At 45.0% G+C, this 19,565-nt stretch overlaps 1 protein-coding gene across 6 annotated transcripts in view; it reads left to right on the plus strand.

Annotated features, from left to right (window-relative positions):
• Window positions 1-19,565, plus strand: part of LOC126998939 (POU domain, class 6, transcription factor 2-like) — a 324,167-nt gene that overhangs the window by 224,895 nt on the left and 79,707 nt on the right. For all 6 annotated transcript variants that reach the window (XM_050861218.1, XM_050861221.1, XM_050861220.1 and 3 more), the window contains exons 4-5: window positions 11,994-12,645; window positions 14,430-14,633. In XM_050861218.1, the coding sequence (XP_050717175.1) occupies window positions 11,994-12,645; window positions 14,430-14,633 (856 nt within the window). The remainder of the gene's footprint in view (window positions 1-11,993; window positions 12,646-14,429; window positions 14,634-19,565) is intronic.

Raw genomic sequence — 19,565 nt, forward strand, 5'->3', positions numbered from 1 at the left:
GTCTCTCTCTCTCTCTCTCTCTCTCTCTCTCTCTCTGTGTATTATTTTTTTCCTTTCTGTTTTTAATTCGGTCCGGGCTCCGTCGACTTCCCCCCCCCCCCGCCCCCCTTCCCCAGCCTGTCCTCGCCTTCTCGGCCTTAAAGTAACTGTAACTCGATTCTTCACTAAAACTGAGCTTCCGTTCCACTCACTCCTCGCAAGACGGCTTTAAAATGGTGTTAGTTCTTCTACCTCATGGGAAGGCGAGGAGGAAGGGAGGCAGGTAGGCAGACAGGCAGGAAGGAAGGGAAGGAAGGAGAGAGGGAGGTTTAGAAGGGGTCAGGATGGTTTAATTCAATATTGTTCTCTTTCGTTAGTGTTAGTATTGGTTTGTGTGCTTAGTAGTTGAAGTTTTAGAGAAGTGAGAAAATGAGAGAGGGTGGTTAAGATGGATTCAGGCTGGTTTAATTGATATATTCTTCCTTTCATTACCACGTATATGTACCTCAAATCAATCAGTCAGTCAGTCCCTCTCTTTAACTTGTGTTGGTGTTGTGTCTTGTGCTAAGTAGGGGAAGTTTTAGAGAGTAAACAGAGAGAAAATGAGAGAGGCATGCAGGTTTAAATGGATTCAGGCTTGTGTACTTAATTCTTTCCTCCTGTCTTCACCACGCGCGTATCCCAGTCAATCAATCAATCCGTTTCTCTTTTTAGTTAGAGTTAGTTCTTGTGTGTGCTTGGGGAGGAAGGTTGAATGAGAGAAGTAAGGAAGGGACGGAAGGAGAGAGGGAGGCAAGGAGGGAGTGAGAGGGGGGGTCAGGTAGGTACAATACATTCTTACAGTTCTCTTCACATGCTGTTAGTGTTCGTCAATGTTCCACGTAACGATATCATGTCATAGTTCTTCTTTATAATTGATATGGATTGATTGGAACTTTTTTTTTCTATTTGATACTCGCAAGGTTAGATTTTTTTTCCGAATACAAAAAAAAAATACTTGTCATCCGTTTTCTGTTTTTAGCTTGATTGTATTTTTTTCTTTTTTTCTTTTTTGTGTTGTCTTGAGTGCCTGCCATTCATGCCCTCACCTTTACTTTTTCCTAGATTATTGTTTTCCATTGTTTCTTTTCTTTCAAGTTTCATTTTCTTTTTTATTTATTCAATTTTCTCCCGACGGTTTCATTTGCTTCGTCTCAGTCTTTGTTCTATTTTTTGTTGCTGTCTTTCATTACTTCTTTCATTCGCCATGCTTTTCTTCACTTTCTTTTCTTCTGTTTTTGGTTTTACTTATATTACTTTTTTGGCGTAGCTCGTCCCGTCATTCGTGTTTATTTACTGCTACATTCATTCATTATATTTTCTTTTCGGATTATTTTCGTTCCTTGTTTATCTTACGTATCTTTTTTTTGTGCTTAGTTCATTTTGTCATTCATATTTTACGCACTGCACTCAATCATCCTGTTCATGTGCGTCTTACAGGTACTCATGCGGCAAACGGCGTATGTCTATTTCGTACGCACTCTCATTTGTTATAGACGTCGTTTCTGTCACTCACATCCCATGGCGGACTGATTTCGTATGGATAATTTGTTCAACCCTAACCAGAGTCTATATGTTACACCCTCCTTTCTCTCTCTCTCTCTCTCTCTCTCTCTCTCTCTCTCTCTCTCCCTATCTATCTATCTATCTGTCTATCGCTCACTTCTCGTTCAAGCTCATTATCTCATTTATTATCTATGCCTTCTTTTTACCATCTCAGTTCTTATAGACGTCGTTTTTGTCACTCATCACAAGCCAGAATGATTTCGTATGGATAATTTGCTCTACCTTAACCAGAGTCTATATACAACACCCCTCCCTCTTCTCTCTCACTATCATTTACTTCTCGTCCAAACTCTTCTTATCTCATCTATTATTTATGTCCATACCTCCACCTTTTTGCCTCGCCTCCTCTTTGTGTGTTCCTCTATTTATGTGTCTCGCCTCCCCGTGTGCTCGCTTGACTGCCCCTCGTGTGCCTGCAGCCTTCCCACGGGCGCTCCCCCACCGTCCTTACCTGCCCTGCCTCACCTGTTAGTCCACCGTCCCCAGCCCACCTCACCTTAATTTGTCTCGCCTATAACAATCCTCCTCACCTGTCTGTCCCTGTCTTACCTGCCTCATTTAACTAGTCTGTCTTGTGTGTTTTACCTGTTGCTTTTCCTACCTGGCTTGTGTCATTTAACCTGCCTCCTAACTTGTGTCTTAACCCTTCTCATTAATTTCCTCAGCCTGTTCCATGTAATTATTCTGTTTAGTATACTTAGCCTAGAATATGTATCGTCTCCCCTGTCTCATTTCTATTTTATTCTCATTATCGTCTCGTCTCACTCACTCACCACCCTTCCCTGACCTGCTTCATAACCTCACCTTCCTTTTCTTTCCCTCATTACCCTGCCTCATATAATTCCCTCACCTTACCTACCACAGTTGACTTGTCTTACTTAACCACCTATATCATCTCACTTGCCTCCCTTCCCTAGCCTGCCTCATCAAACTATCCTCCTAGCTCATTCCTCATTAACCATCCTCATGTAACTCACTCACCTTACTCACCTCAGTTAACTTGTCTTACCTAACCTTCATCATATCACTTACCTCACTTAGCCTCCCTTCCCTAGCCTGCCTCATCAAACTATCATCCTAACTCACTCCTCATTAACCATCCTCATGTAACTCACTCACCTTACTCACCTCAGTTAACTTTTCTTACCTAACCTTTATCATCTCACTTACCTCACTTAGAGTCCCTTCCCCGGCCTGCCTCGCCCTCGATCCGCCCTCGCCTCATGCCTCAGCGACCTGCCTCACCCTACCCTGCCCTGCCTCACCTGCAGCAACAAGGGCAACACCTGCGCCCTCTTCCCCTCACCCGGCGCATCCTCGTCCAGTCTCTTCCACCTTTCCCCTCGTCTGATACCTTTCCCCTCAGTCTCTTTTCTCTCCTCTCCCTCTCATTCACCGTTTCTCTCTCTCACACTCTCTTTCGTTTGCTATCTTTCTCTCTCTCTTTCGCCATCCATTCATCCCACGTTCATTCTCTTTTCCTCATTTTTATCACGTCTGTCTCATTCTCTCCCTCGTGTGAGTTGCAGTTTTCTTCTTTTTTTCTTTTCTTCCCACCCCATCCTAGAGAGAGAGAGAGAGAGAGAGAGAGAGAGAGAGAGAGAGAGAGAGAGAGAGAGAGAGAGAGAGAGAGAGAGAGAGAGAGAGAGAGAGAGAGAGAGTCCTCTTTTACACGCCTTCTTGATTGTCCATTTTGATTATTAAATATTTTGTGGACGATATTGTATTTCTTGTGCATTCATTCCTTTCCCTCATCGTTGGATCCTCAGAAAGTATATATATCGTGGTTTGTTTATTTGTTTATTTTCATTTTATTTCTTGTGCACTTGTGTGTGTGGGGGGGTGGGGTGGGGGGGGGAGAGGGTTTGATATCGCTCGTGTGACTCATGCACGCAAAAAGATTAAACAATAAAACAATGTCTCTTAACTTAATCTTTCGCCCGTTTTATTTGTTTCGTTTGTAATGTCTACTTTCCATATGCCTTTATTTATGTTCCTATATACATAGTTTGCGCCGATCCCTTATACACGTACTTTTATCGCCCTCCCTGTATTCGTATAAATGCCTTAGTAACTGTTGTATCTCTCAGGGAAAAGAATAATTGGCGGAATCATTTCCCTTTGTAACGTTCACGTACAGGAACTCCGGATAAAAAGAAGCGAAAAAAGTAAGAACGTGCAGTTAAATAATTTTGTGTGGCTTCTTTGTTCTTCATTTTGTTTGATGTTCCCCGTGTAGAGGAACACACTATATCACGGCTTTACGGATGCGTTATCTTCATGCGTCAGTAAGTACCTATATCCATCACTTGTGCTGCCCTACGCATATGTGACACCGAAGAAACAATAAGTCTAATGAAAATGTATACAGTTTATCACACCCAGCTTGCATATATTTCTTTATCATGTACGTAGACACAATACGAGAAGTAAAGACAGACGAAGGAGAAAGGCAAATAGACAGACAGACAGGCATATATACAGACAGAAAGACCTAAACACACACACACACACACACACACACACACACACACACACACACACACACACACACACACACACACACACACACACACACAACGACAAACGAGTGAACTTAAAAGATAAAAAAAAAAACGTAAAAGGCAAAATGGCGCCGGTTAATAAAAGTGACAGACACACAAACTCAACACCGTCTGACAAAGTATCAAAACAGAGAACAGAGGAGGAGGAGGAGGAGGAGGAGGAGGAGGAGCGTGTTTGTCACCCTTTCCTGAGCGAGAGAGAAAGGTAGATTTACACTTTTCCTCACATCACTCCTTTCTTCCTTCCATCCCTCTCTCCCTCCCTCCCTCCCTTCCTCCTTTCTCCGGCGTCTGATCTAAGGAAATAACATCTGCCCTGCGCCGTCCGTCAGCTAACAAGGCAATCAGAGGCTAACGACGCCATTTGATTAATAACTTGTTAGCTTAATTAGTAATTCCTGACAACAAAGGATTGACAAGCAGGCGTCGCAAGGCACAAGCAGGGCCGCACAGGTGAGACGCCGCGCAGCCCTTAGCGACACCGGGTAATTGGCGGCCGATTGACAATGCTGGGAGGCAAGTGAAGTCCAGAACACAGCACACGTCTACCCACCCACCCACCCTCGTAGCTAGTTATCCCCTACCTACCTTCCTACCCACCTACCTGTCTTTCCACCCACCTATGTACCCCACCTGTTTACTCACCTCACCTGTTCATTTTTTTTTTTCATTTATATCTGTGTACATTCTTTTATACCTTCCTTCCAAACTATCGTCTCCGCCGCCTACATCTTTCCTCTTACCCACCTGTCTACCCACCTATGTTCCCCACCTGTTTACTCACCTACCCATCCCCTCACCTGTTCATCTCTTTTTTTTTCATTTATATCTGTATACATTCTTTTATACCTCCCTTCCGAACTATCGTCTCCGCCGCCTACATACCCAACTTTCCTCTTACCCACCTGTCTACCCACTTGCTATAGCTCCTTCCCTACCTGCCTACCTTTCTTATTACTCAGCTACAACCTCCTTATATCCTTGCATAAAGAAAAACGTTACTTATTATGTTCTACCTTGTCTTATTTTACGCCAGAGGAAACATGGGAACGACAGAACAATATAGAAATGAAGCTCGCAACACATATAAGAGGATGAATAAAAGAGATGCCAAAGAAAAGGAATTACTTTTGGCTGGGGCTGAATTTTTTTTTATCTATATTTGTTTCCTATTTATCATCCCTTTCCCATCCACTTGTTTTGCCCTGTCTTGCCCTTAGCTTATCTTCTTAGCCTTTTACTCTTCCGCCTTTATCCCTCCTTTGCTCCTTTTTATTTCATTCTGTCCTTCCCTATCATCCTATACCATCGTCTATCTCTCCTCCTCTCCTTCTCCTTCCCTACCCAGCCACCCCCTTCCTCTACCTCTCATGTCTCGTTCCCCTTAGTTGGCCGCCTCTCTTGTACTGTTTCGTGTAGGTAAAGTTTTCATTTTTTTTCTTAAGTTTATAATCACGCGACTGTCATATATGTTTTGCTCCTTTTTTTAGGCACGTTATGTAGTTGTGATTTGCAGGTGGTGGCGTAAAGGCTGTGATGGTGGAAGTATAGGTGGTAGAGAGGGTGTTGTGGTGGTTGTGGGTGGGGAGGGGGGGGGGTAGAGGGGGGTAATGGAGGTGGCGGTTGTGGTGGTAAGGAGGGGATGGAGGTGGACTAGACGGAAAACTCTTCACATACAATCTCTTCCATATTTTGCAGCCGCTTTAAGAAAATGTTTTGACGCGCCAGCCTGTCCGTCCGTCCGTTAGTCCGTCCGTCCGTCCGTCTATCCGTCCGTCGCGCCGTACGCCCTTAACTTTAGGCTAAAAAAGAAAGAAAAGAACGCCAGGGAAAAAGGGGACAATCTCTCTCTCTCTCTCTCTCTCTCTCTCTCTCTCTCTCTCTCTCTCTCTCTCTCTCTCTCTCTCTCTCTCTCTCTCTCTCTCTCTCTCTCTCTCTCTCTCTCTCTCTCTCTCTCTCTCTCTCTCTCTCTCTCTCTCTCTCTCTCTCTCTCTCTCTCTCTCTCTCTCTCTCTCTCTCTCTCTCATCCATTCACCCATTCATCCATTTCTCTCACTCATTCATCCACTCACTCACTCACTCACGCCTCTCCTCCCACCCCCTTGGGACCCAAAAAAAGAGCCCCACTCATTCTTTCTTTAACTAACTAAGAGGGACAAGTATCTCTTTTGGTATGCAAATTTACATCACAGGACGAAGAAAAAATAATATGCATTTAATCGGAACTGGGGGAGAGTCTGAAATAATTTTCCCTCAACTGAAGTAGCCAAACAAATCCGGGAATTTACATATTTTCCTCGAGTGAAGTCGTGGGTAAGAGTCGACAAGAGGAAGGGAGAGAGGAGGAGGAGGAGGTGTTGGAGGAGGAGAGAGAGACGGAGAGGGAGGTAGTGAGGGAAGTGCAGCGGAGAGGAAGAAACAGAGCGAAGGGGAGATAGCTAGGAGGAGGGGAGGAAAGGGACATAGAAAGAGAGAGGAGAGAACGACACGGCGAGAGAGAGAGACGGAGACAGAGACTGAAGAAGAGGAAACAAGTGATGACCAAAAAACAACAATGAAATGCCGGACACGGAGGGACAGACAGACAGAGGGAGCGAGACAGACAGACGGATATGCTCAGCCAAGTAGAGAAAGAGAGAATGAGGAAGACAGGAAGAGAAGAAGGAGATAATTTTCACGCCTTCATTACACCCGCTGATGAAAGTAACACACACACACACACACACACACACACACACACAATTCGAACAGCAAAATGATATTAAAAAACAAGCATACGTGTAAAGCCTCCTGAAATTTATTTAATATTAATGAGTCTCGCGCCGCTGCAGTAGGCCACAGGTAGGCAGGTAGGTAGGAGGGCAGGAAAGGCAGTCAGGTAGGTAGGAGGGCAGGCAGGTAGGTAGCCATCCTCACCTTCTGTTACATTTCCATAAATACGCGACTCTGGACCCGGTGGCCACTGGACTCTGAAAACCGGTCTGGCGGCACCATGACCGAGAGACCGAGACCGAGACCGAGACCGAGGCAGAGAGAGAGAGAGAGAGAGAGAGAGAGAGAGAGAGAGAGAGAGAGAGAGAGAGAGAGAGAGAGAGAGAGAGAGAGAGAGAGAGAGAGAGAGAGAGAGAAGGGGGGGAGGGGAGGATTGGGTGTCTGCATGCACAGAAGATTGACGGACGCAGCATTGAAAGCCTAAATAAGCGGTTGTGATGACGTTGAGAGTGCGAGGCGTTAACATGTGTGTGTGTGTGTGTGTGTGTGTGTGTGTGTGTGTGTGTGTGTGTGAGAGAGAGAGAGATGGAGGAGAGAGTAACTGAATAAAGGAGGGTGAGATATGTAGCCTGCGCGAAAGAAGAGAGAGAGAGAGAGAGAGAGAGAGAGAGAGAGAGAGAGAGAGAGAGAGAGAGAGAGAGAGAGAGAGAGAGAGAGAGAGAGAGAGAGAGAGAGAGAGAGAGAGAGAAGGAGGGAGGAAGGAGAAGGAGGAATATTAAGAGTTAAAGAAGAAGAGAAAAAGGAGGAGGAAGGAGGTGTTGAGCTGATGCCGTAAGAAGATGAAGCAGAAGATAAGCACCGGCGATAGATAAAGGAAAGTTGAACGAAATGAAGTAAACAGCGGGAGAACGATCATAAAGAGAAGAAAAAGACGCAAAGAAAAACGAAGAAAAAATTAAAAGCAGCATCTTCAGGAACAAGTCAGAAGCGAACGAGAGTGAATGGCAGAAGATGAGTCGAGAACGTAAAGAAAAAAATATATAAAGAGAGGAGACGAGACTGAGGAAACCAGCAGCATTACTGAAGATCGGAGATAAGACAAACACGAGGAGGAGGAGGAGGAGGAGGGAGATAAGAGGAGAAGGTTGGCAGTTGGACGAAGAGAAGAAGGAGGAAGAGGAGGAACTGTAAGTGATAAAGCTGGAAGTGAAAGAAGATGAGGATGATTAAGAAGAGGAGAAGATAAATAGTGTTTGAGGTAGAGGCAATGAAGAGAAGGCCAAGAAAAGGGAGATAAAGAAATAAAGAAAAGGAAGAGAAATGATGAGGATGAAACGTAGAGGAGCAAAAACAAGACAGAAAAAGGCAATAAAAGGTGGAAATTGTTTTTGGAGAAGAAGAGCAAGAAGAGGAGGAAGAAAAAAAAAAGGAGAAGAATACGAAGAAGGGAAAAAGGAAGAGGAGGAGGAGAAGGAGGATAGTGGAGTGCAAATATTATAAAACAACACGTGAGCGAGCATCATCACCATCATCATCATTGCCACTATCATCACACAGGTAGCCGGGGTGATGCGAGTCTTTAGCCGGGACAGGTGTGGGGGCTCGGCGGGCTGAGGTGTGAGGCCGCCACTCCCCGCCAGGTGATGTCGGCTTATTCTCATGGTAATCACCTGACCTATAAGGCTCCGACGGGGCGGCTGGCGGGCGGAACTGGCTCAACGGACTTAAGGGGCTGGACTTGCTTTACTGGGTGGACTGACTGGATGGATGGTGAACTGGCTGACTGAATGACTGGCTGGACTGGCTGGCGGAGTGGTTGACTCATTGTGTTTTTTACTAAGTGGCTCAACTCTGACTGATTGACTGGCTGGCTAATTATAACTGGACTGGCTGTCTGAATTGACTGACTGATTGGCTTGTTAACTAAATGGCTCAACTGACTGAATGGCTGACTGGCTGAATAGATAATTGTGTGGCTGTTGGCTGAGTTGCTTACTGATTGGGTAGACTGACTGACTGGATGAGTGGACAGAAGACTAAGCTGACTGGTTGACAGTTCTCCTATTTGACTAACTGGCTCTTCTGAATGGTTAGCTGGTCGGATAGGTAGATGTGTGGCTGTTTGGCTGAGTTACTGGTTGGCTGAGGGGCTGGCTAACCGATAGTCCACCGCCTTCTCCACCTCTTTCTTCACCTCTTTCTCCACCTCCTCCTCTTCCTTCTCCTTTCGTTTCTCTTCTTCTCTGCGTTGGGGTGCGGCGGCGCGGCGTGTAGCTGAGTGAATTATCATCTTCGGCCTAATCACTGGCTTCCACAATTTATTGGCGACGGCAACTTAGACTGTGGTAATGCTAAGTGTAGGAGAGTGTGCTTGTGGAGGCTTGGGTGCGCTGTGTGTGTGTGTGTGTGTGTGTGTGTGTGTGTGTGTGTGTGTGTGTGTGTGTGTAGAATTGTGTATGTATGTGTGTATGTGGGTAGATGTATAATTGTCTAAGTGTGTGTATGTGTGCAGGATGACAAGTGTGCGCGTGCATGTGTACGTTTATTAGGGCGTGGGTAGAGGGGAAGGTGCACATGTGTAGGTAATGGTGTGTGTGTGTGTGTGTGTGTGTGTGTGTGTGTGTGTGTCATAGTGAGCGTAGAAGTTAGCATGTATCTATTACACACACAAAAAAACACTCCTTTGCATACTAGTCCTAAATTTCCTTAGTTGCACCCATTCATCCACGTCCAGTGTTATTACATACGTCAGGGTGGATGGCGGGTGGATGGCAGGTGGGTGACGGGCGGGTGAGGGGGACAGGCGAGCGGGTGAGTGAGTGGATGGATGGGGCGCCTTCAAGGTCACACCATCGCTTCTTTATTCATTGCATCATTTTCTCACGTTGCTTGGTATTCATTATCGGTCATCCGGCTCGGCTATCTCTATTAATCAATTTAAATCAATTCGGTTGTTTTTCTCTGTCCTACTTTTTTATCGATATATATTGGCTGTTGATTTTCTCAACCTATTGTTTATTCCCCAATTTTCCTTAATTTTCATGTCATCATTTTGTTCATCCCTCGTGTTTTTCATTTGTTTATTTATTTATTCGGTAATATTTTCATTTGTATTCTTAGTATTTTTTTTTTATTTGGAGCCAACACTCCAGTTTTATATTAGTTTTTGTCAACATTAATCACCTTCCTAAGTAGTTCAACCTTTTATGTGTGTGTGTGTGTGTGTGTGTGTGTGTGTGTGTGTGTGTGTGTGTGTGTGTGTGTGTGTGTGTGTGTACGTGCATGTAAGTGCAGAATGAAGCCCTGAATCTTCTAATACGCACACGGCAGCTGACTGATATTTACACAGGCAACACACACGTGCTCTGGGCCTGTACACACATGAATATGAAGGGCCGCGGCGCCCCTACATGGGAGTGAACGTCTGTCTTTTTTTTTTATGTCCTTCTGGCCGCATTAATATTTTATGGCCGTCATGCATGTCGGCGCAGTAACCCGTATTTTATTCCCTCAACAATTTTCAACTACTTTATGTTGGGTCAGCGCCGGTACCTTCCCGGTGATTGTATGCAATTATTGCCATCTCTCTTGTGGGCCGCGCGTCTTACCAGGTTTATGGAGTGGATGATTAGTAGTTAGAATATTACAGGTAATCATGAGGTGAGCCGGCCCGGGAGAGCCTGAATTACGATCGAATTCATAAATCCTCATTAAAGATCCGTCGGAGGCTGCTAAGTCATGTGTGGTAATAATGGCGATCATCAGTGTTCGCGGCCGTGATCGAAATCTAAATATATGAACTTGGGAAGGATCGTCACCAGGTAATATTGCGAATTAATTCTCGTCCGGGCGGCGGGAGGCGGGGACGAGAGTGTGTGTGTAATGATAGCCTGGCACACCTCCATCAGCCCTCGTTGATGCTCATTACTAATGCCTCCGACCTGCGAGGAAACACTTCGTGGCCGGGCGCCGCGGAGGGTCCCGGACGCCGCCACGCCGGTGCTCCGTAGCGGCTACTGCGTCGCCGACCATCCGTCCGTCCGTACGTCCTTCCGGCCTGTCCGTGTTACGTGAATGCAAAGTACTGACTTTGGAGAGCGCCATCTGTGTCTGACCGTGTGTTTGTGCATATGCGTAAGTGTATGTAACTACGAACTTGACATACTCCCCACCCGTAAAAAATAAAATGCGCCTGAGAAGCTGATAGCCGTCAGTCGTGCATCGTTATATATAAGATAAAGAGTATAGATGAGGATGACTGATTGCGGGGATATCCTCTCACCATTGTATGCATATTAGAGCATTTTAATATTCCACAAGTGCGGCGTTGGTGGTTTCCGTTCGCCTTTTTTTTAACCCTCGTTGCTGTTGCCTGAATCATCCTTGCAAGGGGGATAGTGTGTTAGAGAACGGGGGGGAGGGAGGGAGTAGTGAGAAGGAGGAGGGGAGAGAATTAAGGGAGCACAAAGGAAGTGGGTGATTTATTGCTCATCTTTTTTGGTTGCTTCTTTGACTGCCTCCCTGTCATCTTGGGGTCGTAAAGCACGGGGAAAATAACGCACGTCACACACCCTGTCAAACCTTCCTCCGCCACTTGGCTCAGGCGAGGAGAGGGGCAGCTGCAGATGCCTCCACGCCTCTCTTTTGTCCGGCTTTTCAGAATATAGAAAACTCACCTTTCACGTATTATAAACCCCAACGCCTAGTACTGAGGGCATCTTACCCCTTAATGATATATAGAGAAACTTCACTGCATTATCCACACTTCATAACGGCACCATACCATTTTTACACGCTTTACAACTTCACTATAGCCACATTCCATTACGCCGTACCCACACACACTCGCCAAAATCCACAGCCACATTTAGAGCCTCAAACCATATCCACGCCGAGCACAAGCCACACCAGCCATGCACAAGAGCCACACTACAATCACACTCTATGCAGCTCCCACCATAACTACATTCCCTTACCACAGCCACACCACATACTTTCCTGAATTCATAGTCACATCCCTAGCCTTAAGCCGCACCTACGCCAATCACACAACACTAGCCATGCATAAGAGTCACACGTTAAGCCGCCCATGTTCCTCGCAGCCCAACTAACCTTTCCTCTCTTCTTCCCCAGGACCCGCCGCCTCCGCCGTTCGGGTCCTCGCCACAGCCACAGTCGCCGCCGCTGTCGCAGGTCCCTGAGCACCTGCTGATGGCTGTCAACAGCATCACGAGCGCCGCCTCTGGCCTGGCCGCGTCTGGCGTCAACAGCAACACAACCAGCACCCCCTCCACCCCTCTTAGCAATAACGGGGGCGGCGGCGGGGGCAGCAGCACCCCACTTGCCCACGGAGGCACAGTGACGCCCCCCGCGCACACACCCACCAGCTGTTCTTCGCAGCATCCACACCCACACCAGCAACAACAACAACAGCAACATCAACAGCAACAACAACAGCAGCAGCAACAGCAACAACAACAGCAGCAACAACAACAGCAACAACAGCAACAACAGCAGCAGCAACAACAGCAGCAGCAGCAACAACAACAGCAACAACAACAGCAACAACAACAACAACAACAACAACAACAACAGCAGCAGCAGCAACAGCAACAACAACAACAACAGCAGCAGCAGCAACAGCAACAACAGCAACAGCAGCAACAACAGCAGCAGCAACAGCAGCCACATCTTGGTTGTCATAACGGCGGCGGAAGCAACACCTGTGGCCTCAACAGTAACTGCCAGGCCCCCCACACCCCCACCTCCACGGCCAACACTCCAGGTGAGTACCCTTACCTGCACCACACCCTCACCTGACCTGCCCCTCCCCCACCCCCACCCTCGACCATCCATCCGGCCCTTCCCTCAGCACCTCCGTACCTTCTCGTCATTTACACCCCCTTCCTTACCTATGCCACCCCGTCACCCCATCCATCCTCACCCGTTCCCCCTTCCTCGGGCACCCCAAACCGTACATAACCTCTGTACTTACCTTTATCAACGAAAGGACGAAACGTTTACTTGCATCCCACAATCTTATGAAGGAAGGAAATACTTGCATCCGAGGAAAATTATTAATGCAAAAAATAACTATAGCATGTTCAGAGTACCTCCATGGTGAGTTTTGTTATTTTCTTTGTCATCAATCCCTTGAAAGAAGATCCGAAAGCTTTATTTTGTTTTATATTGTCATGAATAATGCTCGTAATGTTGTTGTTGTTGTTGCTCTTGTTGTTCTTGCTGTTTTTACTGCTGCTGCTACTACTACTACATCTTCTACTACTCCTACTACCACAACTACTACTACTACTACTACTACTACTACTACTACTACTACTACTGCTATTATTACTATTTTTCTGTTACTATTGCTTCTGCTAATATTCATTACTGTCTATTCCTTGTTGTCCTAAAATGGTTATTAACTCGCCATCATGATTCTTGTCCACCACCACCACCTCTTTTTTGTTCTTGGGGGAAGTTTATGTTAAATGTTCTGCATTCATGTTACTGGCTGCCCAAGACACACCTGAGAATCGAAGCCTCAAGATTGTTGTTGTAACTTTATCTTGTGACCTTGCCTTCACGTTTTGGTCCATTAACTGATGTTTGGTCTTGCTGTTTCGTTGTCTGATTGGTTGATTGATTGGCTGATCGATTGGCTGATTGGTTAAGATTTTGGTCCTTTACTAAAACTTGAAGTATTAATGATTCGAGCATATCATGCAATAATGCAATAAGGAAAAGTCTTTTGATCAGAGTTATTCAATCACGCAGAGTAATTGGTGAAGAGAAGAAAGTAAATAAGATGCGACTCGAGTTAGAATGGACGAGTTAAGAGTAAAGAAGCGACTTAAGGGTACGTGCCACTTACTTCACATACTTAAGGGGCCAAGGAGTTCAGTGGCCTCCGCATGACACGCTAAATTGACGCTAAAATGTCCCTCACTGACACCACTAAACCGCTACTTCTGCGTTTAGCTTTGTTGACCAGGAGACAAAAAAAGGGAAGAAAAACGTTAAAAAAAGACAGCTAAAAACACTGTGAGGAGCCCAAGGACAGCACGGTCGAGTGGCTCCCGCAAGCAGCGCCCTCCAAGCCTTGCCGCCTCCGTAATGGCTCGTTAAGTCGCCAGTACGCTAATTATAGATGCAGCGATGACTCGGCCCAAGCCACTCCCGCACACTCGATCCTTATCCCCATCCTCCTCCTCCTCCTCCTCCTCCTGCTCCTCCTACTCCATACTCTTCCTCCTGCTCCTACTTCAACTCCTACTTTTGCTCCTTCTCCTTCTCAACGCCAGTTACGCGGTTGTCACGATTCCACGTAACCTATTATATTACTGAATTAAATCCTCGTCCTCACCCTTGTCCCTGCCCTCCCTCCCTGTCATCCTGCTGCAGTCACTAAGCTCTCCTCATCCTCGCTCATGTCCCTTTCTTCCCCCCTTCTCCTCCAAGTCCTCCTCCTCATCCTTCTTCTCTTGCCGTAATAGTCAGTATCTCCTCGCCGTCCCCCTCCTGCCGCAGTCACTAAGCCTCGTCCTCCTCCTCCTCCTGCCGCAGGGTTCAGCGAGTCGCCTTTCTCGACTGCCAACGGTCTGTTCCCGCGAAAGAGTCCGCCGATCACCGCCCAGACCCCCAACCACATGACGAGCCACGTGACGTCACTTCCGTCATCTATCGGCCGCCTCACCCTCGGCCTGGCGAGTCACTACGCCCCTTCACCCATACCTGAGCAAGACGAGATCCAGTCCCCCGTCAGCTCCGGTAAGTACCTCACAATGTTGACTCTTTGCCGCACCGTTCGTTCGTCCGCGTGTCCGATGCGTGCGATGTGATGTGATCTCACGTCTTCTGCAGTAAGTACGAAACACTGACATTGTATTTACGTTGTCCGAGTTCAACTTCCAGTCGTTCGTGTACGTGCGTCATGAGTATTGAACACCAAATATTGAAACTTCTACGACTTGGCAGTTCGCATCCGCTTGTCCGTCAGTGTACACGTGCTCGTCGTGTCTGTACGATTAGAGTGTGAGTCTCGCAGGGGGTGGGCGTACTGTGCTATCAACGCGGGTTTCAGAGAACGTCCGTGTCCGTGGCTGTTCAGCGAACGTGATGACGTGAAGCTGGGCCACTGGCGGGCGTGTGTGTGCCGCGCCTTGACCAGCGCCACCAGAAGGGGAGCCGAGGCGTTCCTGCAGCCATTAAAATGATAAATAGTACACAAGGGAAGATAGTGTACTCGGCTGTGTACTCTGCGCCTGCCGGGGGAGGAGCAGGAGAATGAGGAGGAAGCTGACGTTGCGTTGTGATGTAGTGCAGCTGCTGATGGCTTGTAGAGGAGGGAGGGGGCGAATTTAAGGGCGAGATGCAGGCTTAGTGGCTTTGTCCTCGCTGTGTCTCGCCCTCACCCGCGCTGGGTAAGAATTTACGTAATTTAAGGATGCATTCTTTGGCTCGCAAGTGTCGCCGCTGAGTCAGGTATTAGAGTTTTCTTCGTCAAGACGTGTTTGAGAGAGAGAGAGAGAGAGAGAGAGAGAGAGAGAGAGAGAGAGAGAGAGAGAGAGAGAGAGAGAGAGAGAGAGAGAGAGAGAGAGAGAGAGAGAGAGAGAGAGAGAGAGAGAGTAAGCAAGCTAATCGAAAGTACTTAAATAGGGAACGCTGACATCTTACACTCAGTAACAAAGAAAATTAAAATATAAATTAGCCATAAAAGTTTTAACACATGAGAGGAGAGACATAATTCGCGGACTGACAGAGACTTAGACTCCCGGATCGATAAAGAATCTTATTAGGAAAGTTCGACCGCAATACTTATTTAACGAAGAATAGTATCTATAAAAAAAATGTAAATTTGTAGATACAATGAAGAGAAGCGAGATAAAAAGCTAATGGTGGAGTTTTTTAGATAAGTATTTAGACTCCACGACGGCAAGTTAGACAAGAAATAAAAAAATAAATAATGCAAGATTTGTTTTTGGTGTGGAACTAAGAACCATCACCAGTAACACCACCGCCACTACCACCACCACCACCATTATCACCACTACCATCTTTACCATCATCACAAATAACACCACCACCACATTCACCACCACCACCATCATCACCATACATTCCACTGCCTTAATACCCGCCACCACCATCCCTGCTACTACCACCATCACCACAACATTCACCACTACCATCTTTACTACCACCGCCAATAACATCACCACCACATTCACCACCACCACCATCATCACCATACATACCACTGTCTTAATACCCGCCACCACCATCCCTACTACTACCACCATCACCACCACCATCACCACAACTATCACTATATACTACCCTTGCCGCCGCCGCCGCCGCCGTCTGCACCCCCACCCAGCAAGGAATTTCATGCTAATGCGCCGCGCCGACAAGTGGCTTGCCTAATAATATGCAGGCAATTATGGGCGTAATGACTCTGTTTATAACCTGTAATTATCTACTCCTGCTTGTTTCACATTCATCCATGCATGAAATTATCGCCCACAAGAAAATCATAACAAAACAGAGAAGAGAGAGACTCGGACGTGACCGGTTAGAGAGAGAGAGAGAGAGAGAGAGAGAGAGAGAGAGAGAGAGAGAGAGAGAGAGAGAGAGAGAGAGAGAGAGAGAGAGAGAGAGAGAGAGAGAGAGAGAGATGGAAAGTTAACGCATCCTATTTTGTGAATCATCAAACTGTTCAATATTAAGGAACCAGAAGATAAAAAAAAAAATATGCTTATTCAAAATTACTCATAATCGTCTTCCACATATTACAACTCTAAAAACTATATGGTCGTCAAACTGATTAATAACCCCTAAAAACACCTCCTTGGTGTGACTCCTTAACAAACATTATGACCGGCCAACTAACAAACATCTGCTGCGGTTAGACACACAAAAAAGAAAAGATTAAATGGATCACAACAGTAATCGCTAAAACAACCTTGCTGCGCCAATAATAAACAGATTACGTGGATTTTAATGAGATTGCAGGCGCGTTCTCTAAAAACAAAAAAGGGAGAAAAGAACAGCAACAAGTGGAGCATGTAGAAAGGAGTTTTGATTGGTAGTTTGTGGTGGTGATGTCGATGGTGGTGGTGGTGGTGGTGGAGTTGCTTTGTTAGTTTTTTTCCTACTTTGATAAGCTCGCTTGTTTGTTTGTTCTCTGCCCCGTTGATACGCTAAATTCTTCAAGGTCACGATGAGACGCTAGTGTACTAATGAAGCCTGAAACTAAGTTAATTAAGAAAAATAAGTTCAAGTGCCGGAGGTTCCTCTGTTCCTTTGTGCCTTGAAAGGTTTGTTCGCGATTAACTGGTACGTAAGCCCCTTCAAGGTCACAATGAAACGTCGGTGAATTTAATGACGCCTAAACTTTCACTCGTGCGAGAAAAAAAGGAAGTCTTGTATGTCCAGTACTTTGTGCATAGTAAAAAGCGCACAGGTTGTAACGAACATAGTTAACGGGAGGTAACGGCGGACAGCAGCAAGCATTAAGTGTCGCCGTCTCTGCTTCATGACTCGTCGAGGTAGTAAACACATGCCTTGTTTTCTCTTTTCAAAATCCGTTGTGTTGGCGTCATGAGCCTTGGGTCCAAAGGTTATTATGAGGCAGTCAAGGTAACGGAACTTTTCTTGTTCGACTACGTACACACACACACACACACACACACACACACACACACACACACACACACACACACACACACACAGGCCCTCATGTGTGTGTGTGTGTGTGTGTGTGTGTGTGTGTGTGTGTGTGTGTGTCTTAATAACAAGAGACGGATATTCAGATCCATTATTTTGTTTATGATTTCAAAGCAAAAAAAAAAAAGTCTTGGTAAGCTTGACGCGGGTAGGTGCGTGTTTTCTGTTTGCTATAAATCATAATCTGATGGGAAGGAAAAAAGTAGACTGCGTACACTGATAATACGTTCCATGAAAAGAGCGTTATAATGGATAATGAGACTCGCACTGAAAGGAAGAGAGAACGTAAAAAAAAGAAAAACACTCGCCGGTCGATACAGTTTGCGAAAGGAAATAATTAAGTGTGCACCAATTTTGTGTTGTTCCATCGTGCTTGTGTTTCGTCGAGAGAAAAGTGTTTGGAAGAAAAGAAAACAAGCAAGCAATGTTGAGATATAAAAGTGTATTATTATAGACGGCCGGAGAAAAAAAAAGTTTTAAAAGTTAGAATGAAGCTATGTGGCGATTTGGGGTATGGGGGAGAGCAAAATATGTTTAAGCTATACTGCTGGTGTTCCACGTTAACAATGGTAATAATAATGATAATAATAATAATAATAATAATAATAATAATAATAATAATAATAATAATAATAATAATGATAATAGTATGATAATGATAATAATGATATTAGTAGTAGTAGTAGTAGTAGTAGTAGTAGTAGTAGTAGTAGTAGTAGTAGTAGTATTGTTAATATCATCATTATTATTAACATTATTATTATTATTATTATTATTATTATTATTATTATTATTATTATTATTATTATTATTATTATTATTATTATTATTAATGATTATGATAATAATAATAATAATAATAATAATAATAATAATAATAATAATAATAATGAAATTATTTGTGAGAAAATCAAGCCTGTCTGTTAGTGTCATACCGCCGCTCCAAATTGTCTTTCTGTCACTGCCCGGTGTTCGTTCCAAATTAACATTTCCTTCTGTAAGTGTCATACACTCGCGCTATGTTACTGGAACCAAGCAAGTTCCTACACAGTTTCTCTCACGGCGTTCCTGAAGGTGTTACTTTTTGTACCCATCCGCTTTTCTTTTGTTTTATACAGTATTGTGAACTCCTAAGCTTTACTATAGTCTATTCAAACGAAGGATACCCCTGACCTCTTAGCAGTGTTCATCAGGCCTCTCCTGATTGCTAGATTTGTCTCTGGCTCCCATGGGGAGTCCGTCAGTTTCGCATCCATCTGGAAGCCGTCGAGTAATGTAAACATGGCTAGTTGTGTCCGTAGAGTTTACCGCGCCACCTTTTAGGTAAGGCTGTTCTTGTAACATATTCTTGTGAGCATTGGGAAGTTGGTTAAAATCTGTTGGAAATCTGGCTGAAAAAACTTTTACTGATGAGTTTGTTGGTGCTAAATATGACAGGACACCTCCAGAGACTTTAAGCTGCTGAACTAAAGGAAAAGAGTTTGTATATTACACAAAGTATGTTGCGTGGGCTCCAGAAAGCCGTTTCAAACCTTGCTAAGCTAACAGCAGTGTTGTTTCGTTAATAAATATGAACATTTGAAGCCTTTAATTTATACGATGAAATGGTTTATTTCAGTAGTTTTAATCAAATTCCATTCCCATTACTAAATTCATCTAACCTCCATTTAGATCTTTCAGAACTATTGTTTCCCTCAAATACGTGTCTGCTAAGATGAGTAGAACAAACTTAACAGATATGTCGTTGAAGTACACACAATGAAAGCTCTAAAGGGAGTTTGGATGTAGTTATGGATGGGAAGGGAATTTGAATAACTCATCTTCAGGAGCTATCATGTGTAGACGATCTGGCCTCTTGTAGTCTCCTTGTGTAGTCATTGTACAATAATTCTTGCAAATGCCAATGATATGGGGATTTTGGGGATGTACTTTCAATTATACTCATAATTTATTTATTTTTGTTTTGACAAATTT

Source organism: Eriocheir sinensis, chromosome 15 (genome assembly GCF_024679095.1).
Source record: "Eriocheir sinensis breed Jianghai 21 chromosome 15, ASM2467909v1, whole genome shotgun sequence".
Classification (NCBI taxonomy): Eukaryota; Metazoa; Arthropoda; class Malacostraca; order Decapoda; family Varunidae; genus Eriocheir; species Eriocheir sinensis.